The sequence below is a fragment of the Laccaria bicolor genome, genomic scaffold, assembly GCF_000143565.1.
Source record: "Laccaria bicolor S238N-H82 LACBIscaffold_10 genomic scaffold, whole genome shotgun sequence".
NCBI classification, from domain to species: Eukaryota; Fungi; Basidiomycota; class Agaricomycetes; order Agaricales; family Hydnangiaceae; genus Laccaria; species Laccaria bicolor.
Genome location: NW_001889881.1, coordinates 3,305 through 26,848, shown reverse-complemented (window position 1 = coordinate 26,848; position 23,544 = coordinate 3,305). Strand labels below are relative to the sequence as shown.

The 23,544-nt window shown below is 47.2% G+C and overlaps 7 protein-coding genes across 7 annotated transcripts; 3 read left to right on the top strand and 4 right to left on the bottom strand.

The window, feature by feature from the left end:
- Positions 1-129: 129 nt before the first annotated feature.
- LACBIDRAFT_296200 (uncharacterized protein) lies at positions 130-1,044 on the top strand (the record flags this gene model as incomplete). Its single annotated transcript, XM_001880308.1, has 1 exon — positions 130-1,044. One exon carries the CDS (start codon positions 130-132, stop codon positions 1,042-1,044), a length of 915 nt encoding a protein of 304 aa, XP_001880343.1.
- Positions 1,045-1,749: 705 nt separating this feature from the next.
- On the top strand, positions 1,750-2,168 carry LACBIDRAFT_249190 (uncharacterized protein; the record flags this gene model as incomplete). Its single annotated transcript, XM_001880307.1, has 2 exons — positions 1,750-1,933; positions 1,990-2,168. Coding segments are annotated over 2 exons (363 nt in total), but the record flags the coding sequence as incomplete, so codon positions are not given.
- Positions 2,169-2,479: 311 nt separating this feature from the next.
- Positions 2,480-5,564, bottom strand: LACBIDRAFT_141514 (uncharacterized protein; the record flags this gene model as incomplete). The annotated part of the gene is made up of 9 exons (XM_001880064.1): positions 2,480-2,548; positions 2,602-2,757; positions 2,818-3,126; positions 3,176-4,057; positions 4,107-4,241; positions 4,294-4,721; positions 4,772-4,943; positions 5,002-5,317; positions 5,374-5,564. Coding segments are annotated over 9 exons (2,658 nt in total), but the record flags the coding sequence as incomplete, so codon positions are not given.
- Positions 5,565-5,859: 295 nt separating this feature from the next.
- Positions 5,860-7,030, bottom strand: LACBIDRAFT_296197 (uncharacterized protein; the record flags this gene model as incomplete). Its single annotated transcript, XM_001880063.1, has 3 exons — positions 5,860-6,523; positions 6,574-6,876; positions 6,936-7,030. The coding sequence occupies 3 exons, from the start codon at positions 7,028-7,030 to the stop codon at positions 5,860-5,862; spliced, it is 1,062 nt and encodes a 353-aa protein (XP_001880098.1).
- Positions 7,031-10,488: 3,458 nt separating this feature from the next.
- On the bottom strand, positions 10,489-11,749 carry LACBIDRAFT_296195 (uncharacterized protein; the record flags this gene model as incomplete). Its single annotated transcript, XM_001880062.1, has 8 exons — positions 10,489-10,698; positions 10,752-10,810; positions 10,864-10,965; positions 11,089-11,119; positions 11,181-11,255; positions 11,303-11,412; positions 11,499-11,515; positions 11,568-11,749. 8 exons carry the CDS (start codon positions 11,747-11,749, stop codon positions 10,489-10,491), a joined length of 786 nt encoding a protein of 261 aa, XP_001880097.1.
- A 42-nt stretch (positions 11,750-11,791) lies between these two features.
- Positions 11,792-12,396, bottom strand: LACBIDRAFT_296194 (uncharacterized protein; the record flags this gene model as incomplete). Its single annotated transcript, XM_001880061.1, has 3 exons — positions 11,792-11,918; positions 11,970-12,044; positions 12,107-12,396. 3 exons carry the CDS (start codon positions 12,394-12,396, stop codon positions 11,792-11,794), a joined length of 492 nt encoding a protein of 163 aa, XP_001880096.1.
- Positions 12,397-12,700: 304 nt separating this feature from the next.
- On the top strand, positions 12,701-13,860 carry LACBIDRAFT_326330 (uncharacterized protein; the record flags this gene model as incomplete). The annotated part of the gene is made up of 9 exons (XM_001880306.1): positions 12,701-12,842; positions 12,892-12,949; positions 13,000-13,044; positions 13,098-13,153; positions 13,206-13,264; positions 13,319-13,354; positions 13,409-13,487; positions 13,529-13,557; positions 13,579-13,860. 9 exons carry the CDS (start codon positions 12,701-12,703, stop codon positions 13,858-13,860), a joined length of 786 nt encoding a protein of 261 aa, XP_001880341.1.
- Between the last annotated feature and the right edge of the window lie 9,684 nt (positions 13,861-23,544).

Below are 23,544 nucleotides of genomic sequence, written 5' to 3'. Positions count from 1 at the left end.
TGTTCGTCGTGCCTACACAATGCGTCATCAATGCAGCACACATAAATGTCTCGTCTCCCGTCCCTGTAGAAACTCATAATTCCTCCTGGAGAGCAATCCAATCATCCACAGCTGAGCTTTACTTCCACAATGGCCACTCGCACACAGTCTGCCACTACTAGCCATCATCATTGCCGCTCTCAACGTGAAGGGTATATAAACCCTTCCCTTCGCCGAACGCCCACTGCGGCCGGGTTCGCCAGCAGCGAGCGTGTCCGTGACACCCCCTGGCAACATATGACCGAGACGTACACCTGGGTGCTGGAGCAGGAGCTCGCGAAACAGGACAGGCGCAACAAGAAGACAGAGAAATGGGTCCTCGAGCAGCAGATATTCGTAGGGGATGGATTCGAGAGAGATTGGTCCGCTGGCACGCGACAGAGAGACAAGGGGCGATCGCGCAGGGTGTGGGAGGACATGGTGCATACTTACGGTGTAGAAGCGGATAGGTGGATGAGGCAGGAGGAGGAAGCCAGGCGAGTGGCGATCGAACGCGAGAAGGCAAAGGCTCGGATCCAGGAGGAGCTACGAAAGATCGACGTACGCATTCGGCAAAAACGCGAGGCAGAAAAGAGGAAGGCTGCAGAGGAGACTGCTAAAGCGTTTTCCTACTTCCGCGAACAGGAGCGCAAGGACCGCGCAAGGAGGGAACACGGAATTGTAGAAGCTTGGAACAACTATGAAGCACGATGGGCAGCGATCGCAACGTCTACGGAACCGCTCACGTTTTCGACCGTCGCTTGGCCACTGCTGGTACCGCCGAAGACACCCGAGGATATTACACCCACCGCGATTATGTCATTCCTTCTCTCTCCAGCACACTCGCAGAACCAGACGCGCAAGGATAGACTCCGCAACGCGCAACTACGATGGCATCCGGACAGGTTCCGTCGATTGATGAGGAAGGTCGCGGAGAAAGATCAAGGGGCCATTGAGGAGGGTGTTGGCATCGTTGCACGGTGTCTCAACGACCTAATGGCCCGTGAAAAATCAGTAACCCGCTAGCGGTCGTTGCGTACGTCTTTTCGCCATTGTTCGACACAGTCCTTGCTAATTTTCTTTCTTCAGGCGACTCGCGCTAATTTATTCGGTGGAGTTGTAGATAAAGATAAAGAATTTGTATAACACTGTTTTGACATGTTAATCTTGAAAGGAGCCGCTTTGAAATTTCTAGCAATTGAAGCCGTATCGCCGCGTACTACTTGCAAGTCACCAGCGCAATTCTTCATCCAGCTCATTCCTTGCCATGTTCTCTCGTTTTGCAAATTCTGCCGCACGAAGGTGTCTGCATACACACACATCCGCACGACACACCGCGTTCACGTCCCGAAGGTTTACAAAGGCCGCGGTGGGTGCTTCCCTAGCTGCTACGGCTTACTTGTCATGGCGGCTGGCGTTTGACAAAAACCATATCGCATTGGATAGTTCGGAATCAAATTCAAGTCAGTCTGTGACCCTTTCGCATGAAGACCGTTTCTAAAATGGGTGGATGCAGCGAAGACCACTAACTCACAGTCCCCGAAAACCCCATCATTACCCTCAGAACCATCCGTTTTTATACCAGATTCACTACCCGCATCTGACTCTACGTCTTCTGTCTCGTCTGACAGCGATGTAGACCCCAAGGATACCGAGGGAAGCGACGGAAGCTCGGACGAAGCTTCACCAGAAGAAAGTGGTGCTTCCGGAGGTGCATATAACCCTGTAACGGGGGAAATCAACTGGGACTGTCCATGTCTCGGTGGAATGGCCCATGGCCCATGCGGTCCTGAATTCCGAGAAGCCTTCTCGTGTTTTGTGTTTTCAGAGGACGAACCAAAGGGCATTAACTGTGTTGAAAAGTTCAAGCATATGCAGGATTGCTTTAGGGCTCATCCGGAGGTATACGCTGATGGTGCGCATCCCTTTTTTTGATTTATTTCAAAACGTACCGTTCTGATTTTCGGTTAGAAATAATGAATGATGATGACGACGAGGGTGAAGAGGCTTTACCAGTAACCGAGACAGCTGGTCTCTCTTCAACGCCGGAAGGCACTGCAGTCGGAGAAGCTGACCCCGCAGGCATACCTGCGCCTGAAAAGCCACGACGGACAAAGCTCGACAAGCCGTCCACGACCACCTCATCATAAGCTGCTTGACCTACCTCAAAACCACCATCTTGGAGGATCTTAATAATACATACATTATAGACGACTACCCTCACTCCAGCATTGACGTATTCTTATTCACCTTCCACGTTAGACACACACCTCTCACTTGTTATCTCTATTGGATGTTTTGAAATCGAAATTTCGAACACTCGATATCAAGATATTGAGAAACTGATAGCAATTACAACAACATATACTTACATACAAGAGAACAGCAACGTAGATCACAAGGCACCTTGATCGTCGCGGTGAACGATAAACTCCTTTTCAATTATATTCGCTTTCAATTTGTACCCATTGGTGGTAAACAGCTTAGAGCGGAGGAAGGGCGTAATGTCAAAGATGTCGTGTCCCTTTGCCTGGAGGTCACGACAGTCAGTAAAAGGACGGGTTGACACAAACAAAGACCTACTCTTTCTTCCAGCTCAGAAACCTTAATCGTGACTTTCTCCGGCTGTTCATGACGCCGCAACTGATAGAGCCGTGCTTGATCTTTCACCATCCCACCAAGCAAGAATGCTAGTAGTTCTTCGTGGTCTTTAGATTGCGTAAGGTATTTCCGGAATCCCTAGAGAATTATACCTCATCAGGAAAAATCCCCATCTAAGAAGCAGATAGATGGACGCACCCTTTGCAAAGTCTTCTTAATGCTACTCTTTTGTGCACTGACAAAGCTTCCAACCGCGACCTCAATGGCAAGGTCAATGTCATCAGCGCGAACATACTCGCGCAACGCCATCTTCGCGCTGGCTTCAGCCATGCGAATCATGCTCTCCAAGTGTCGAACGGTAATAGGATACGACCCAGTCGCCATCGACTCGCGACGTAGGTCAGCAAAGAGCCGCGCTAGCTTTTCTTGATCGAGGTCAAACAGCTTGGGCCGGATCTTTTCCCTGGCGTACATGATGTACTTGCGCAATACATCTTGCGGTATAATCTAGAACGCAAATTAACCTGTGAAAGAATATAAAAAGAGCTCAACGAACATCAGCGTCTAACGTCGTCCCGACATCCATCTCATCAGTTTCCGCCTCAAATTTGGGGTGACTCCGTAAATGACTGCCCACAACGAATCTAGCCAGTAATTCATCCATAACCGGGTCCACATTGTCTTTCACGACGCAAAGAACATCAAAACGAGACAAAATTGGTTCCGTTAGTTCCACGTTCTGCGAGAAGGGTATCAGGGGGTTATATCGGCCACGAATGGGATTGGCAGCAGCGATAATCGCACACCGCGCTTGGAGAGTAGTGACGATGCCGGCTTTTGAGATGGAGATCGATTGTTGTTCCATGGCCTCGTGGATAGATGTTCGGTCAGCGTCGTTCATCTTGTCGAATTCGTCGATAAGGCAGGTGCCTTTATCTGCGAGAACTAGTGCGCCACCCTCTAGCGTCCACTCTCGCGTGATGGGATCCTTGCGGACGCTGGCAGTGAGACCGACCGCTGATGCACCTTGCCCAGTTGCGAAGACCGATCTGTGAGCAGTCTTTTCAACATATTTGAGAAATTGAGATTTGGCTGTTCCAGGGTCTCCTAGAAGAAGGACGTTGATATCTCCACGAATGCGATGCTTGTGATTGATGTCCTTGGACACTCCACCAAAGAGTGAAAGGGCAATGGCGGTCTTGATATCTTCGTGGCCGTAGATGGATGGGGCGATGGATTTGATGATCCTTTTTCGAATACGATCGTCACGGGCGAGATTACGCATTTCCTTTTCGTCGTCTTCGGTCAACCGGAAGGCCGCAAAGAGGTCTTCCTTCTTGTTGATATGATTTGCTTCGATGATGGTCGAGAAAACGGGAAAGCCGTTCTTGGCATTGAGAGAGGCATCGAAATTGTTGCGGTAGACGCCAGTTACTTCCTACCGCCCTCGTCAAAATCAATCACAAATGATTGCCTGAGATACTAACCACTTCTTCGCCTGGCTTCGCACTATCAATCAGATCCCAAAGCAGGATGACTTCCCGATGTCTGGGCAAACGACCCGCAGGAACTGATCCAGGAGACTCTTGCAATGTCATCTTTTGGAAATTCCTGTATACCGTCTGCAGACATGAATGATGAGCACGACTTTTGTTCCACAAGAACGAAACAAACCTGTTCCGAATTTACTGGGAAAGGGCCCTTGCTTTCGCAATTAGCGCAATAGCTGATTTTGACTTCCTTCGTGGCATCTTGATAGAAGGGGCCAAGAACTGCTCCGCACTTCTTGCAATCAAATTTAACATATTTCAGTTGGGGGAAGACACCCGTTCGCCGCGTAACAACACCAGTCACCCGAACGAGGTTGTTGAGATCTGCTCGACGCAGATCTCGCAAGGAGGAGGTGGTGGGTAAATCGGATATTCGAACGTGTACTTCGGAATGGATACGTTTGTAAGAAGGGTAGTAGACAAGGATGGCATTGAGAGCGACCTCATCAAAAATTTCAAGCATTGCGGTAGGGCTGTTGGACAAGAAGTAGGCCAAAATAGCTTTGGTGTCTATGAGATGTTGATATGAGACTTCTAGGGATTCGGCGTTCGCTGAAATGTGGTTAGAGAAGGAGAATGGATGATATTTGTCGCTCGCTTACTTTCTCCCAGATGGCGAATACGTTCACCATACACAGATGAGCCATGTTCGTCGACGTGGATCATCAAGAAGTTACGGAAATGCCATGCAATTGTTCGACGGACACGGTCGTTTGCAATCCATTCAACGATAGATTTGGCTTTGATGTCGCCCAGTTGCTCAAGAGGCAATTCCTTCCAGACAAAATTAGCCCCCTCGACGTAACCATGCAAGTATGAATAGAGCACTTACATCCTCTACTCCTTCGAGATCATCACGATCTCGTCGCTCATCATATTGTCTCCGTGTTCGAGTCTTGAAGCGAGAAAGACCCAACTCATCATCAACATCCCCATCATCATCCATATCATCACTACCAAGGAAGGCAGGGGCACGACTACGATGAGCGGCGCGTGAACCACGTTTTCCAGCACGTTCAAGTTTGTCACGACGCGCCATTTTTAACTCAGCTGCTCTTCTGTCTGCCGCCGAGAGTTCCGCCACCTCTTCATCGTCATCTAGGCCGGCGTCAGAATACCTATCGAGGAGTTCGTTCGGAGCGTAATCTCTGCATTCCAACACCATCATCAACCAGGTATTGGTGAATGACACGAAGAAACATACACCTCAAGATTCTCTCCAAACAGGTCTTCTCCATCGTCCTCCTCTTGGTCTTCGGCATCTCTAACGGCGTCTCTGTCATCTAGGCTATCGTCCGTGTCAGAAAATGGGGCTGGGGGAGACGATGGAGGTAGAGAAGACTGAGAATCGCGTGGTTGAGGCGTAGGACGCGCAGGCGATGAGAGCGGAGCAGGTGAAGCTGACCGCGGGCGTTTTGAGCGTCGAGGAGTTTGAGATGACTGCAATAATTTATCAAGGCCTTAGTCAACAACGATTTAGCAAGAAAATGAACTCACCATGTCGCGAATATGAGGTCAATGAGAAGACGCGACAAAGACGCGACGCAAGCAAGGTGCTGAGTTTGAAAAGCGCACAGTGCTCTCCGACAGGCCTATGGCACTTGAGGTCATTGCGCATTAATTGAAATAACAGCTAGCTTTACACAATAATTCATGATATTATCAGCTGTGCGAAGCTTGAGTACCCTCTTCAAGACGACAGTTCGGAGATCGGTATCCTAGCTGCGTAATCAGGGACTTGACCAGCTAATTTGTCCGTCAAATGATCATGCTCGACATCCATCGAAACTTCATCTACGTCCATTGCGTCCAGCGGGACACCTCCCACCCATGCTTGAATCCAAGCAACCTTCTCTTCCCAAGCCCTCTTCGGCGATCGGTCGTGGTCTAACTCAGCGAGGGTAGCATCATCAAGCCAACCACAATCCTTGCCTCCTCCCGTTTTTGCCCTCTTTGACTGCCTTGTTGGAACACCTTGGGGCTTCGGGGCTGAGCGTTTCTTGCCAACAGGTGCAGCACGGTGAGGATTTGTCTTGTTATCTGGGTAGTCATCCTCAGGACGGGTATTGGGGGGGAGGTCTGCCGAGTAAAAATCTTCCGGAATTTGAGAGCTTGTCCAAGCTTTGTATATAGCGATGATGTCTCGGAAGGTAGACAGCAAATGAGGATTGGCGCGCCCATACGCCAATGAAATGGCACTACTTAGCTTGCTCCCAGTATTGTAGAGTACGAAGCGAGGATGGACGTCGGAGGTGATTGTAGGAAATTGAGGGAAGGGAAACAATGTCTGCATTACTGGTGTTCGCTTCTTTGGATTTCCCCTTGCCGCTGTCGATCTTGTCGGACGTGGATACCTGTTGATGAATAGGAAGATTTTGCATTAATTCCCATAGGCTGAATAGGCACCAAGGAGTTCTTCTGATATCTCCAGAACATGCAAGTGTCGCCTTTTGCCGCAATAAGGTAACACCATCCTCCCCCTCCCCGAACTTGTTGGGCATAGCCGTCGAGCTGGTTGAGCGTATTCTGGTAGTTCATGCCATTCCCAGCTTTTCCCTCGAAGATGATCTGCCACTTCACAGTTGGCGGAATGACGTGATTGTTGCTGGTGACAAGCAGATCGGTGAATCCATGGTTCAGGTGGACCTCGGGATTAATGGAATAGTTAAGAGTTCGAATTTGCGCCTGAAAATGTGTATTTAGGATGCTGAACAAGAAACAAGTGTTGTCAGCATTTTCGATAAAGAAGGCTATTGTGGCACTCACGAGCTCCAGATGCCATTCACAAAACCCTCTTCATTTGCATTTGCTTGCACCCAGTTGGCATAGGCATTCGCGTTCGCGAGAGGAAGAAGCGGCATGTCGCACAGAACTCTTCTGGGGGATAGAAAAGACGTTTACAGGTACCCAACCCGTTAAATAGGATTAAACTATCCAGAAACCCTGGTTTCCCCTGAACAACCCAGGGTTTCCAAAGTGCTTGCGTAGAAACCTTGTTTCCACAAGAAGCGGAGCTCGGGATATTTGAGGTCCACCACATGCACATGCATAAGTTCAAGTTGGCGGCGGGGGTCATCAACCTTTCAAGTAGCAAGGGACTATGGAAGGGAGCAGTGGCATCCCTAAACCACTCCCGCTCTCCTACATCTATGTAAGTATAGCTACCCGTCCAAACCCTCATCTTGTTTGCATCTTGTAGCATTGTGTAGACCATGAACCAATATTATTTACCGTGGTAACCACTTGTCGAGTGGGCGCGTCGCATCGCGTGACGATACATGTGCGACAAGGGATGTGCATGATGGAGTTCAACTCGTCGCGCTCTCTTCTCATCATGACCCGGGGAGCCAAGATCAATTTAAATTTGAGCGCGACACGCGTCGGCATCTAGGAATTTAACTCCGACATGGGGTTCCTCAAAATAACCCATCGACTGATGGAAGGGGGATTTCTACCAAATGCAGAAGAAACCCAGGGTTCCACGCGAAAAGGGGGTTTCTGGTTAGATTGATCCCCCGGGGAGCCAAGATCAATTTAAATTTGAGCGCGACACGCGTCGGCATCTAGGAATTTAACTCCGACATGGGGTTCCTCAAAATAACCCATCGACTGATGGAAGGGGGATTTCTACCAAATGCAGAAGAAACCCAGGGTTCCACGCGAAAAGGGGGTTTCTGGTTAGATTGATCCCGTTAAATATACTTATTTATCGATCCATCTGTCAGGTCACTGTGCTTTATTGCATGCACATCCCTGACGAGTGTCATTCCATCAGACCAGAGGGGAAATGGTTTCTCGTCAGGACGACTAAATATCATTTGTGGTGAGCCTACTGTGGTCCGTGGAGCATTGCAAGTGTCCCTTGATTATATAACACTCTTTCTCCTAGGATGGGTGCTTTCGTGGCTTTCATCCAGCTTTATCTCCTTTGCAGTAGCAGAGATTTCGACCCAGTGCAACACAGGAGAATAGTTGCAGAAAACTCGTGCACCAGTAACCACCCTCTTGTCGACATTTATCTTCCTTGTAGTAAAGAGCCTCTCGACTCAGAAGTTCTCGAGAACACGTACAAGTATGTCTCGTAATTAGATTACCCCAATTTCAAGGTCTGGGTACTCGACGGTGGTGGTTTCGACACCGTCAAGTGACTTGCAACCCACTATGACTTCAATTATATTACGCGGGACAATAGTAGACCATACCTCAAGATAGCCAGAAACCTGCGATACGGATTCCCCCGCACGACTGGTGACTTTTTCATCATTTTCGACGCCGATTTTTGTCCTCGTCAGGATTTCTTATCCGAGGCGCTTCCCTACATGAAGTGGAATCCTAAAATTGCCATTATCCAATCGCCTCAATTCTTCCGTCCTTGCAAATGGGCAAAGTTCTTCTATCGCATTGTACAAGTCAATCGAGATAGTTTCGGAGCTTCTATCTGCGTTGGCAGTAATGCCCTCTCCCGTCGTGAAGCATTGGTGGAAGTTGGGACAGCCGAGATTGGACACTCTGAGGACGTCCATGCAGGATTTTACGCAGTCGCACTTGGTTGGACACTGAAGTATATTTTCCTCGCTCTCGCTTGTGACATCTCGCCGGACACTCCTGCGGCTTGCTTCGCACAGCAGATGCGTTGGTGCTCCGGCTCTTCTACGCTCCTCACCAACCGCGATTTCTGGAAGTCAATCCTCACCGTTATTCAGAAGATTTGCTACAAGAGCGGAATGTTGTTTTATACATCCGTTGGTTTGGGTCAGCCCGAACATTTGTTTTGTGGTTTACTAACTGCTTCTTCGTCGTCCCATCCATCATTTACACCACCATCATCTTCACGCTATGGTCGCACCAAAAGTACAATTTCAACGTTAGTTTTGTGTTCACTATCCAACAATACGCGTACTTTATGGTCATCAAAGATCGTATTTTCAGGGCGACTGTCCCGTCCGGCAATAATGCCCATGTAGGACGGAAGAAGGCTCCAAACAACAAATATTGAAACATGCGGCCGTCTGGAGTTGGGGAACATCGCTGGGGTCGTTTACAGAATCGTTCATAGCTGGTGCTGGTACAATTTCTTCGCATTATCATCCTCGATCAACCTCTTTACTTCTCACAAGTTCATATTTTGCTCTTGGTGAAATAGCCTTTCTTAGGTCGAACGTTTTACCCGACTAGGGGCCTTTAGCCTCCCAAATCGAAGTGTATTCCCTACCTTGTACCTTAACTCCTTTGTTTGGATTTCAGTAGAACTTCATGTGAAATAGTACCACATCTGCGTGGACATAATCACTGGCAGATGGGAGCTTGAAGGGGATAGTTAGTGAATGAAATTCTTGTTGCACTGAAGTCGGCTCAGAGGCTGCAGGATGTTTGAAGGTCCGGAGGCTTGAGGATCCACCAGACCTTACACCTTTATCACAGGCGAAGTAGAGCTCAGGGTGCATTTTATCTGTATTGTGTTAATTCGACAAGTGCACAATCGGTTATCCAAAGATATCTGAAAAGTCATCCCTCACAAAAATGGACCTGTTTTGTACCTGCTTGAAACGATAGTCCTTGAGCATCCTGGGGAAAAAAAATGCCGCGAGATGACTCCATCGCAGGAAAGACGGTGACCTACCGAGCAAACACCCTAGCATCTTCACCCTCCACCCCCACTACGGCGTGAGGGGTCTTTGCCTCTAGCACCTAGGTATGCCAATTAAACCGTGCAAAAAAGGACGAAAATCATAACGATTATCGGAATGTGGGCTACACGGTCATATTTTTCCGGAATGCTTTCTTAAACTTCTTGCAAATGAACGCCATTTCCGTTGTTTTCGCCAAGGGATGTGTCTACGCTGCGGCATGGCATTCAGCGCAGTCGTACCATTGCTTGCAACAGGGTGCGCGGGTAGAGACGTGCGCGTTCAAGATATATTTACTAGATCTGGGGATCAGCAGCCTCCAGATTGTAGGCCCGATGACTCTACGCACCACGTGTGCTTTCTACCCTCTCCTACCCCGGATTCAAAGGCGCAGATGCAGATGAGACCGAAAAGACGGGTGGACGACTGATGCGATGACGAGAACACAAATATTTTGCAGATTGCTTATAATTGTGGCTATGCACAGAAAATTAGTTAGTTTCCGCCAAAGCTTCGATTCCCCCTAGCTCCACATCTTTTCACCTTTTACGATTCCGCTTCCTTGCAGGCAGAGCAGCAGGAACATCTTTGGCCATCACAATATCACAACTTATCACCGTGATTCTGAAAGGAGGCGCCACCCATCCGGAGACCATCATCGGTGTGACCATCGTAGCTTTGCATACCAGTCTTCACCGGGGAAGATGTGAGAAGGTATGTGCCACCCGCTGCAATCTCAGGCGGCGCATTTCTGCAGGTCGAAAATTGTGACATCGACATGTTTTTGGCAGCGGTGTCTTTTCCGTCACACTCGTTGTTCTGCCAAATGATCGACTTCGCTTGCGTTCCTTGGAAGCATCTCGCGGTGCGACCTCGCCTTCGATGGATCGCCTGGACAAGATCTATTGTTGCAGTGTCAGTGGCTCATTGACAAGGAAAGCCAACTACCACTTACCACCAAAATGATTCCCAAAGATACCGCAATACCAAAGCCAGACAGGATGACCAGAAAATCTAACCGATCACAGATAAATATCTGACCATGAGGAACCTTGTTTGAATCTAACCCGTCCAAAATACAGACTCGTTGATATGGTGGTGAGGTCGCACGCCATCGACCCCAAGAATAAGAATTGGATAAAAAGAAAACGGAAGACAACACGAATCATCTGTGAAGAGGGACGTAAGCAACAAATATTTCCTAGCAAGATGTTGACTGCGATGTCAACACCTTCGCGCCACTACAAACCTTCATGGTAGCAGCATTATTTCGATATACGCCATGTACTTGCCAAAGTCTTGAGGAAAGTAGGAAACGTTCAACTAACGACAAATACTAATAGCTTGATCAGCACCCATGATTATGAGCATACATGACTGATACCAACAGAATCAGCGTGGACCATAATGTTAATGATAGACTCCCGAGACTCTCATCCAAGAACCTATAGGCTTCGCTCTGCAGGTGAAATCAGAAGTTGGATTCGCATTACAGACGCCACTTACTACGAGTGGGTCGTGCCTCGTAAAGATTGTCACCCGGGGCATGTATATGACGGCTATACATGAGCCAACCACCCATGTTTCAAAATACAAGCTTCTGAACCAGTTTGACCCTGAGTTTACGAGGAAGAGCCAGAAGCAGAGTTACTCAAGAGAGGGTGTCAATTCACCTATGGCGACGGGGAGTTCAGACCTTCACCTTCCGAGTGCATAACCCTATTCGTTGATCAGTAAATGAAAGCCAGTGGCCAATTAGGGGGAAGGTTACATTTGGAGACCCCAGGCAAAAGAGACATTAAGCATCAACGGGAAATGGAACGTTTGGCCGCAGGTTCCCATAGTTGATATGGTTTGGGGATTGCTAGTGGAAGTATTTTGCAAAGCTTTGGAAAAGTTGGCAAAGTCGCGCTCATTGATTTGTACCGTCTGTTGTGCGCGTTCCAGTTTCATGTGAATCTCGATGGCCGCTTGGGCCACTTTCTTGTGCTGGAGTCACCGCGTGTAAAACACAGCGGCTGGGGACTCCAAATCGCTGCGTATTTGCTGCGCAAGGTTAAGGTGGATACCGGACTGACGCTCGGTCTCGACTTTGATGGCGTTCAAGGAATTGCGTAATTCTCTGGAGAGAAAGGTCAGCACCACCAATCCAAGTCTTCCTAGCCCAACCTACCCAATTTCACCCCTTCCCAAAACCATTTTCGACAATTTGGTTAAACGTTTGGCATAATCTTCCTCGATCGCTGCCCTAAAGCGTGCGCAAGGGTGTGTCGGTTCCTTAAGCAACATCGAGAACGTACTTCAACGCACCTCTCTTTCCAAAAATTCTTCAACTCCTCAACCGTCCTCGCAGCCCCCTGCATGGGTGCAAAATGGACATCCACAACACCATTGCCCAAGCCCAAAAATGTATTGCAGAAATCAAGTGATCGTGGTTGTAAGTGGACAGAATTCAATAGAGAAGTGGTTTGTAGGCTGGCTGCGCGCAGACATTGTACTGCTCTTTTGTCACCCACATCCCGACTGAAAGAAGAGGGGAAGAGGGGCAGTGTTTGTTCGTCGTGTGAGCTCAAGCAGAACGATGACGTAAGAATATCCATCCATGTCTCAACCCACCCAAACTCAAGACGAGAATCTCACTCACGCAGGTGGATCCCCAGATTATCTGGCATCTGCTTTTGCATTGGTATCCCATAGTTTGACTCCTGCGTTTAACCATGCAAATTAACCCTTGAAAAGGAACCGTCATCTCCTCCTGAATCGCCCTCAGTGATTGCAATTGCAAACGGGGTATCCACATCCCCCATAAAATTATCCGAGTGCGTACCTTGTCATTTCTTTTCTGCGCTCACTCAACAAAGTTTGTGGTCAGTGGTCCACTTGCAAATGGCCACACTGAACTAAATGGTGGCCCCACACCGTTATCTGGGTGTGTCGCTCGTCGTCTTTTTTCTTTGCCGCTTACTTTATGGTGCTATTCCTAGATCAAAACTCTTTGTCATTGGCCCGCTTGCTAATGTTAAAAGTCAACCCGAACAACTGCATGGTATGGTCTCCATTTTCTGCTTTGGGGCCTCCCTCTGAATTATATGCAGCCCTCAATAGAGTGCACATTGAAGCTGCAAAAATGATCATGGATGTGTTAAAGAATAGGTGTGTGAAAGTGCTGCCAGGTCTTATTTTTCTTACATAGTATTGCTTAGGAAGCCTAACGAAGCAGCTTATTACGCAGATTATGTATCTGTGCTGTAAGCAAAGTTTTGATCTACGTGCGACATTGAGTATTCATCATGTTGTGCAGCATGAATGAGCCGTACGGGGGGATTCGCAACATGCACCGCTGTACCAATAACTTGAGTAAGTGCTGGGAGAGCTTTGGCTGTTCAACTCTAATCCTCTTTATTTCCAGTGACATTTGCAGCCGATCTGTATTTTGATCTTTGGTACAACCAAAGTCGTATCAGTGAAGTCAGTCCCCACATACCCCCCTTGCACTGAGATGTGTCATGGACTTACATATAGATCAACCTTGTCGCTTGCGAAAGTGGGGCATATCTGGTCAGTTTTCCTTGTGCTATGAGTACTAGAGGCATTGATATAGCTATACTGCAGGCCATAAAGCTGATGCAATTCATCGATCTATATGGAGACTCCTTTGTTCGTTCTGTGTCCAGCTTCAACATTGTTTGGAGTAAGTTCTTGTATGGACAGCCAATCAACCTCCCCACTCAGCCTGGTTCGAAAATCTCAAAAATATGCCAGTGGGTGTTACTGTTACATAGCTTTTATGTTGCTTATATTTGATTTATGCAAGTGTGGTCATCCTGATCGATCCTTCACTCACTGCTCCTCGTCGCATGGCAAAATGGCTTGGCTATCGGTCAGCGATGTATGATGAGCGGAAGCTGGTGGCTCCCAAAGGAGACTCAAGATTATGCCTGGTTTTGCGCACAGGGTTTGTCACAGCAACTCATTTTGATCTAGAAGTTGAAGGAGCAGAAAATTTCAGTGATGATGGGGTGACAGCTGTGGTGGAGCGTTTTAAGAACTTCATTAATAGATAGGATTGTAGACTGTGATTCCAATCTATGTATTGAGCAACCAGATGTTGGCAGGCCGCAGGAATGCATACAAGGTTTGCTACTTCGAGTGAACAGATCATTCATCAGTTGGTTGTGGAGTGAACTCGTTGCATTTCTTGCAATGGCAGGTGGATAATTAAACTTAAGTATGATCGCTCAAGCGCTTTCTTCGCAAATTTGCATTCATCCATTCGTATTTGTGGCAGTTAGTCAAGTTGGAACCGCCCAAAATACGCCGCTCCATCGTCGACGTTAAACGACACTCACAAGACCCAAGCAAGATAATCCTCCAGCCAGAAATATATAGAACCTGAACAAGGTGAAAGGGTGGGGTGAGACGATGGGATTAATAAAATTTGGGCGAAGATGAGGGATACGCTGCATATGCACGAGACTTGCGCAACAAGTTCAGACTCGTCAAGCTGTAAAGTTTATCTTGCTCTGATGTGTCAATATTGGCTCTTACTACAGTCGAAGGATCTCGGAGGTGGGGAAAAATTAGTGTACTTAGAATACTCATTATATCCTTTCCTTGCCCCGCCTGTCTTGCAACAGCTTCATCCCCATCCAACAATGCCCTTTTCTTTGACTTGAATATCTTTATGTAAGGAGGTCTTGTGGATGGTATCAACGAAGTTGCGCACGTCACGGTCATGCAAGCTCTTCCACGGAAGGACGTCGACGATGGAGCGGCGTATTTTGGGCAGTTCCAACTTGACTACTGTGGTCACTGATTTGAACCGAATGTTGACTGAATGTATACATACTTTCAGGGCTAAATGATCTTCCAGTTCAATGATGATCTCCATCGTGCATAGATGGTATATTACAAATATATGACTATTGGGCTCGGGTAGCTGATCCTCTTTAAGACTGCATGGCACTTTTTCTGTGGCCGCCTTGATTGCGTGGATGCTCATTCAGGTTCCCATTCCTTGGCGCTCATGAATTGCTTCGAAGTGGACACTTGTGAAGGGTGGAGAGTAAGGTCATGATATCATATGCATCACTGCTGTATGCCACCAACAATACATGGCATGGGTTTTTAAGATTCTATATTCTATTCAATGTATGTCCAGCGCTGGCAGGCCCAGCCGGACCCTAGCAGCAGTTTCCTCTGAAGATACTGGAAGAGGCGGGTGTACGAGGAAGTCGCGTGCTGTTATGGTTTGGTGGTGGAATTGGTTGGTTCCTGTTCCCTGCAGGACCGCTCTTGGCCTCTTGAACACCTGCATCAACCACATTGTCCATGTGGTCTCAGCAGATGGGGGGGGATCAGCCCAAGGGTCCCTGATATCTGGAATACCTAGCCCTGCCTGGTGTAAATCCCCCAGGATGAATGCTAAGATGTTTTTTAATAAAAGAGACAGTTCCCATGCATCACCGTGGACCCCCTTGAACCAGACCTGGGAAGGATAAAAATGAGACAAGAAGTGTGATGTCTACACTACTGGACATACCTGCTGCAAGTCATTGTCACCTTGAGGTGGCGTCTCGAAGATGTTAGGCAAAAAGTGTTTGGCATACTCCAATGCCATCAGAATGACCCTCGCATATCTGATATTGGGGGGAAGGTCTGTTACTTGGTAGCCCAAGAAGCTAACAGGTGTTGCACTTCTTGAGAATAAGTGTTGAAAGCCCATGCATCAGCAAACCTACAGATTACTCGTTGGCTTTTTGTGACTTTTTGGGACTGACAGCTTGTTGACAAGTCACAAGCTGAAAAGAGCTTGCAAGCCGACAAGTTACTGGCCATATCAGAAAAATTGTAGAATTACCTATCTTAGTACAACTACATTTACTCTTGTAGAAATTATGTGCGTCATGGTCAGCAAGATAACTTGTAGACTACAGCGCCCATTCCTTTCGAACTCAGACCATACAACCCAAAAGCCTGTCTCTGATTCAGGACTATCACCGACAGGGACTAGCCAGTGAATAAGAGTGCATGAGTGACAACGACCTTCAAAATTTAATGAAAAGAAAAGGACGCACCCAATAAATATGCCCAGAGCTCCGGATCGGTCTCTACAAACACAGCGCCGCACCGCATGTATTCGTCATACCAATTGGGGTTGGAGAAAATATGCTCACGGTACATCCCACCTGCAGATATCACAACGGAGCATAGCGTGGAAGTGGAGTATGGGAAACACACAAGAAGAGTTGCTCACCAATTAAACATGTCGGAAATATTTGGGAAATATGTGGAGAAATATGTGTAAGCAAAAAGCGCCGTCTCCTCAATCGTCCGTGAAATGTGCGCATCAATGGTCCATCTGAGTCCCCAGATCTAGAAGGTATCTGAAGCAACCTACTCAATTCCGAACTCGAGATGTGGAGGAGGTCTTTTGGGTTTATCAGTGGAGTGGAGGCAGCGCAACTTTCTAGTGATGGGTATCGCATCAGAGCAATCAGATTGCGGAATTTACGAGCCACCCCTAGCTGTAGTCATTGCCCTAATCACCCACATTATTGCACTTAATCCCTTGCCATTAACCATGCATTCAAGCCAGGGGTCTGCAGCATGCACTGGCACCTGGGTTGGCCTAGGGTTTGTTGGGGCAGGCTTTTGGTAAACATATATCAACAGTCTCTTATTTCCCGTCAAATATATAAAAGTAAAAGTTCCTCTGTTGAAAAAGTCATAAAACATCGGAAAACAAATATACTGATATAATCAAATGGGCACCCTTGGCTGTATTCCTAATTATCCATTAATGTTCTGTATTTGTTTTTCAGCCAATATGTCAATATCTGCAAACAAACCTCTGTTTTGGGCTCAAGAACAATATTTTTGCTTCTGCATATGTTTCTCCCACAAAAAAGCCTTGTAAATCATTCCAAATATATCCTGTGTTTTATTTACATTTAGTGGAATTGGTTCCTCGTGCGTCGGTATGTCGGAAATGGATGGATTGGGTCAACCAACTTCGGATGACCTTTGGGAATTGATGCTCCTGCACAACAATTGTAAACAATTCTGAAAGTGGGTTCTGAGGAGATTCTTTGTGCCCTACAGCTTTGTTCGTCATAGAAACAACATCTGAAACTTTACGCTATATATATATTCTAATGTTCTGACACCTCTAAATAGTTTCCCTCTATCAAATCTGACCAAAATAAGCTGGATGGGACAAACCGTTTTTGGATGACTTTGGGCCTTAGACGCCGTTGGTACACAATTGTAAACAACACTTGAAAAAAAGGTAGCTACCCTACTACATGACATACAGGGAAAGAAACTGTAAAAAGGATGTGTAATACATAATTTATGAAGAAACATGTAGACCAGCTATCAACGACGTCAGAACCCATCGTCGGCTTCGTCATCCTGAAGTCGTCGTCCTGTGGCATAGTTGCTTCATCGTCGTCCGTTTCGCTGTCTGGTGTCATCGCGTGAGCCTAATCTTCCGGCCAACGGAGAAAGACGGGGCATCTAGGGAGGACGGTGTGGGTAGGTGCCGGTGGAGAGGAGGAGCGGGATGTGCAGATCTAAGCGACGGGATTGGACACGGAGGGGAGGATGCTGATGGAGGGGGAGGGAGCAGTGGGGACTGAGAGAGTGGGGAGGGGGTGGTTGGGGGTGGTGGAGGGCAGGGAGTGAGGCTGGGCACGTTGTCGTCAGCTCGTCGATGGGGCTGGGTGTTGTTGTTGGCTCGTCGATGGGAATGGGCGTTGCTTCGTCGTCGTCCGAGTGCTGGGGTTGGGCACGTCATTGTCGGCTCGTCGATGTGCTGAACGTTGTTGTCGGCTTGTCGATGGGAGTAGGTGTTGTGGGCATTGAGTCGTCGTCATCTGAGTGCTGGGCACGATGTTGTCAGCTCGTCAATGGGGCTGGGCGTTGTTGTTGCCTCATCGATGGGAATGGGCATTTTGTTGTCGTTGACCAAGTGCTGGGGTGAGCGTTGTTGTCGCCTCGTCGATGGGAGTAGGCATTGTGGGTGTTGGGTCTTCGTCATCTGCATGCTATCGTCGACCGAGTGCTGGGGCTGGGGCTGGGCGTTGTTGTCGCCTCGTCGATGGGAGTAGGCGTTGTGGGTGTTGTGTCGTTGTCGTCCGAGTGCTGGGCTGGGGCTGGACACATCGTTGTCGCCTTGTTGTCGTCTCGTCGATGGGAATGGGTGTTGTGTGTCTGTGTCGTTTGCTGGTCGTGCCGCGCTGTTCGTATCTTCATTCCACGTTGTCGTTGGGTCGTCGTTGTGCCATATCGTTGGCGTTGGGTCTTACTCATTCCGTGTCGTGTCGTCGTTGTGTCGTAGTGCTGTGACCTCCTCGTTGCGTCGTTGCCATCCTGTCGTGCATTCGTGTCTTCGTTCCATGTTGTCGTTGGGTCTTCGTTGTGCCGTATTGTTGTCGTTTGGTCGTACTCGTCCCGTGTCGTCATAGTGTCGTCGTCCTGTGGCCTGCTCGTTGCCACTCGTTGTCATCCTGTGAAGTTGTCCTGTGGCGTTGTCTCAACAAGGTGGTTGAGAGGAATGAGGAATGGTAAGTACTTACCTGGGTGCTCGTCATCCGTTAATGATAACGGATGACGAGCAACGTTATTGTTTGAGTTGTAGTAGAGCAGAGACGTTGACGTGGCTGCTCAACCAGCCATCAACAGCGCTCGGAAAGTGCCGAGCGCTGAAGGAGCACTGCACGCACTCGTCGCGCACTCAGCATTGAGGAAAGAAAAATACAGAAAAATGTATTTAAAGGTCCTTAGGAGTAGTACTAGCATTTGAGATAGGTAGCACTATGTATTTACCAGGCAGGGAGTAAAAGTCAGACGAATTTCAAGCTACAGCTGAGTTTCCGGCACTTTCAGTTGCTTTACTGTGACCCTCCCAACCTATCCCATCACCTGTACCTACACAATCCTCTGATTCCCATGAAAATTTGTGGATCCATTCAGGTTTTCATTATGAAGATATCTATGTAAGTTTCATGGCCATTGGGTGATTTTAGGGGACACAGTATAGTTTAAATCAGATGAAATACACTCTATTCCCTGACTTTCACAACTAATACTTCATTATCAAAGTGAATAAAGCCCTCAGAAATTGTAAAGTGACATCCACCTTTAGCTGAGCTCAGGTGAATTTGATCCCCTGAATATTAGGCAAGCAGAGAAAGGTTTCCCAACACAATTCTATGTTTTAAAAACCTCCTAAATATTAAAAAATGGGAACATGACTTTCAGGTGTGTTATTTCACTCAAAATTTAAAACTGCCTGTCCTAATATTGTTTCACTTATGCTATAGGTGTTAGTAGGCTATAGCTGGCAGGTTTTAAATTGAAAGTTGCTGGAATGATATGTTTTTTATCTTAAAAAACAGATACTCCTTTCTCTGCAACTTTTAGCCAACTTCTGATGAAAGATTACTGTAGCATTTTGTTCAATTCGACAGGGCCCGTGACGCGTGACAGGCCTGTCGAAATTTTGGTTTCGACAACCACACAAATTTGCCATGACAAGCCGAAAATTTGGGCAAATTTTCGACCACTTAGCGCCGCAGGCCACGAAAAATTTTGACATTTATCACATGAGCGCCAGATGATTTCGACACCTTACAAAAATCTGCGTGACCACCGTGACATTTCAGCAATTTGAAGGGCACCGTGACGCATGACCGTCGAATTGAATGAAATGTTACAGTAAGGTAAAGGTTGTAAATTAACCATGTTAAGATGTATTACCATTGTCAGAGTAATGTTGCCTTCCTCTCCTTGCTTAATGTCAGTTGTATTTCCGGTGTTTTCAATGTGTTTGGGAAGTTTGCATCTATTTGGCTAAAGCTTCAAACGTGTCATCCGAGTTCACAACGTCGCATCCATCTACTTGCGAGGGCGCCATGAACGTGAAACATGAAAAATCGGGCTGTATTCTACTTGTAGAGTACCAGAATGTCTATGTTTTATTAAATTTAGGTGTAAAGAATGAATAGCGTGCCTTTTGAGGATCTGGCCACAGAGAGGCAACTATTTGCGAGTATTTGGCAATGCCTTTGGCAATGTCATCCAGCTGGAACCTGAGCCATCCATCCAAATGCTGCTCAATTAAAATACCAAAAGTCATTTTATATGTCAAAAACAAGTTGCAACTGAGGAAATATGAATGACACCCTCCAAAATGCATTTCCATGAATTTCTACTAAAAAGCTTGCTTTGTTGACAATTGTTTGTTACCTGGAAAAGGTCATCCAGAACATGACTTGTGCATCCATCATCTCCACATCTCTGATTGAGGCGGAAATTTTTGGAAAAAATCCGAAATATATTTCTACATCATCTGGTAGCTCTGAGTAGCTGTAACACTAAATTTGAAAGAGAAAAATGAGAATTATCACAACTGAAATATTCTGGTGAAATGCAGCTTTTTCAGAGGGATTTTGACATGGAAAAAACATATGTGGATGCTCTTTTGGCAAGAGAAACATACACAGGATACAGGAAAACATACCAGTCATCAATACTGATCCAGGATGTACCATTTCTAAGAATTTTATATCATAAAACATATCTAAGCTATATTTAGATTTGCTATATATCACAAACATGCTGAATCCAAAAATAGAACAGATTTCAAACATTAGGAAGCTATTTTTGATTTTTCTATCATATCTGATGCCAGATTTTGATATTTCACCCAAAAAAACCAAAATTTCACCCCCTGGGGTGATTTTTTAAAAGCAAGCAAAAATAGGCAAAGGACATTGCACATCAGTTGGCAAATGGTGTACAAGGCAATTGTACACCTTGTAGGGCTAGGACTACATCTATGGCTGTACGAGCGGTTGCATGGGGGTAATGAGGGGAATGGGAGAAAGCAGTAACAAAGAAAATGGTTCGACTTGCTGATGTAACCATCCATAACTAAGATACCTGTGCTGTGACGAAGGCGTGACGAGTGCACGTGAACGAGTATGGCGTGCTAACGTCTCCCAACACCAGCCAACACCCCATCCCCGTCTTCGTGTCAAATGACTATGTATGTCAGCACAATTCTCCGCTAAGGGCGCTGACGAGGGGTACGTGAGCTTGACTGTAGCTGTCACTAATTCCTGCCAGCTCATGAGCCTTTTTATTCCTTCCAGCCCAACACATCCGAAGCGGGATGTTCAACGTCATGTACCTCATGTCTTCTCAACGCTCGTGTTGGCCATTTGATGCAGTGGCATTGCTGCAGTTACCCAGGGAAAGCCTTGGCGATTCAGCCAGGAAGGTGTGCCACAGATCCGCGACGACCAATTATCCTTGTGCGTCATCCCCGTTGTGCGAGAATCCTCTGTCGAACACTAATCACCACAATTCATTCGTCGAACACTCATCGCCACCATCCGCTTACGAGGCTACGGTTGCCGACTACCCAGCAGCCGCAGACCAGTCGGCATACCAACCACCCAACCTTCTTCCAGCGCAAATCACCACCGCTTTGACCACCTCCCACAAGGCGCCCACCCCCCAATCTTCGACTGAACGGCAGAGGATTCATATGTCCCTCAATCAGGCATCTTACCCCCCTTCCACAAGTCTGCTTACTTTCTAGACGTGGGCGACCTTGCATTTCACTTTCACTTTCGTTTGCTACTTATTGGCCCTTCAATTTTGTCATTGCACTTGTCCTTCTCCTTGCCTCCATATCCCTGCCATGTGTATTGCAGCTTCAACACATGGCTCACCTAGCACCATCATGCAAACTGATGCAACAGCATCCTCAAGGTGACAGGTCCAAGATGGAGGGGGGTTGGCAGCGGCGGCTAGTGGGTATTATCTGTACTTAGAGCGAGCATTTGTTGTCCCTACACTGCTAATATTATACAAGACCATGATACTGCTACCCCATTGTTAGTGAAAACTGAAAATTAGACCTGTGACTTTTCTCAACTTGTCAGCTTGTGAGAGCTTGTCAGTTAATTTCGCAACTCAACTTGCGAGATTTTTGGATCTACTTGTTGACTTGTGACTTGTGACTCGTTTGGACTCGTTTGGGCTCGTACGAGTCGAAAAAAGTCCAAACAAGTTGTGACAAGCAGAGTGTAGAAATACTGATGTGCTTCCCACGGGGTCGAGTGCATATAGACGGTCACTGATCTCGAACTGTTTTAGTTATGAAGAAAAATCTATGAGGAACAAACCTCACATGTTCGTTTGGCCTGTGGAAGTCCCTGCTGGTGGCCGCTTGCCATCCAAAATCATTGTTTTCACTTCATCTATCGCCAGTGGGTAGTCATGTGCAAAGCCCCAGTCATTAACTACTTGTGCAAACTAGAGGAAGTCAGAAATTTTAATGTAGAACAGGATAAAGATAATCCCCACCAGCTGAGCAGAAAACCCCCCCCGTGAGCTACCTGCCACAATTTTTGTCTTCACAAACAAGATGAATAACTGAGTATATGCACCAACCAAGCAACCAAGCAACCTTACATCCGTCTTGACAAGCGAAGTTCGTGACCACGCCAATGCAATCCGTTCTGCTGATGTACCAGCACACTTGGTGAGCCTTAAACATGAAAAGTTGATTGTATCATGACTCACCAACAGACGTTCTGACCACAGAGTCATATAAGTTCATGGATTGATTGAAGAGGGAAGACAAAATCGTTGGTATATATCAGTATGTTGGTCTTCCCCACCAATAATCAGAACAAGGATATAATGAACAGGTTTTGCGTGCACCTGTCATCCTCAAGTAGTGGAACACCGACTCCGTTAATCAGGATCACATCGCGACTTTCAGAAAGGTTATCAGCCAGGACATCCAGAGTGGTATTATGTCCAAATGATTGATTTGTAGCAGCAAATAAGATAACTGTTGTTGAGCGAGACATTGGGGGGGCTTGGGGTAAATGGGGACAGGGAGATACTGGGTATCAAATAACTGGGAAGAAGGGGGAAGAAAGAACGGGGCAAGTTGGTGGCAGCTACTTCAATGTATGATGATGTCATGGGGTCACGGGATCGCGTATATGCCAAATTTTACACCTCGCCTTTTTCGTTTTGGCCCACAGCCCCTTTGCAAAAGGCCTTTTGGTCTTTGCCAATCTTTTCTGTCGCCCTGTGGATGGCTTTTTGGGCGAGATTACGCGGTTACCCTCTGTTGAGGATGATGAAGGCTTGAAGGCTGTACAGTGAGAGGTTTATCTGTGGTTGTTGTCAGCGGTGGGGAGTGGAGTTCAGAGGTTGGATTGAACGTTACCCGTGAGCTTGGTTGGACGATCTTGACGTTGAACTCACAAGCTCGCCCTCTTCCTCCTCTGCTGCTGCTGATTTTTTGACAATTACAAATGAAAACGGAGATACCCATCCACCTGTTTCTTCCCCGTCGTTGTCCACTAAGAGCCTCGAAATCAGGCGTCAAACAACCACCTACTTTCTTGCCTTGCAGCTGAGCTTGTGCTCAGCATTGATAACATGCACTAGGATAAATACTCCTGAGTTACGCACTAAGCGAAAGTTGCTTGACGAGCAGACCTTTCCGTGGTGGAGTGGCAACAAGAACTCAAAGAGCAGGTTGACCAAACACAACGACCTGAAGAAAGATAAAATGTGTTCCACTCGATTTCAGGCCACCTACCCCCTTATTGCCCCCTTCTGGCCGTCAGCCTTCTACTCCTGATTTTACCCAACCTGCTTTTCCTGTTGAAGAAGCTTCTCCCACTGTAGCTGCCCCTCCGCGGGCC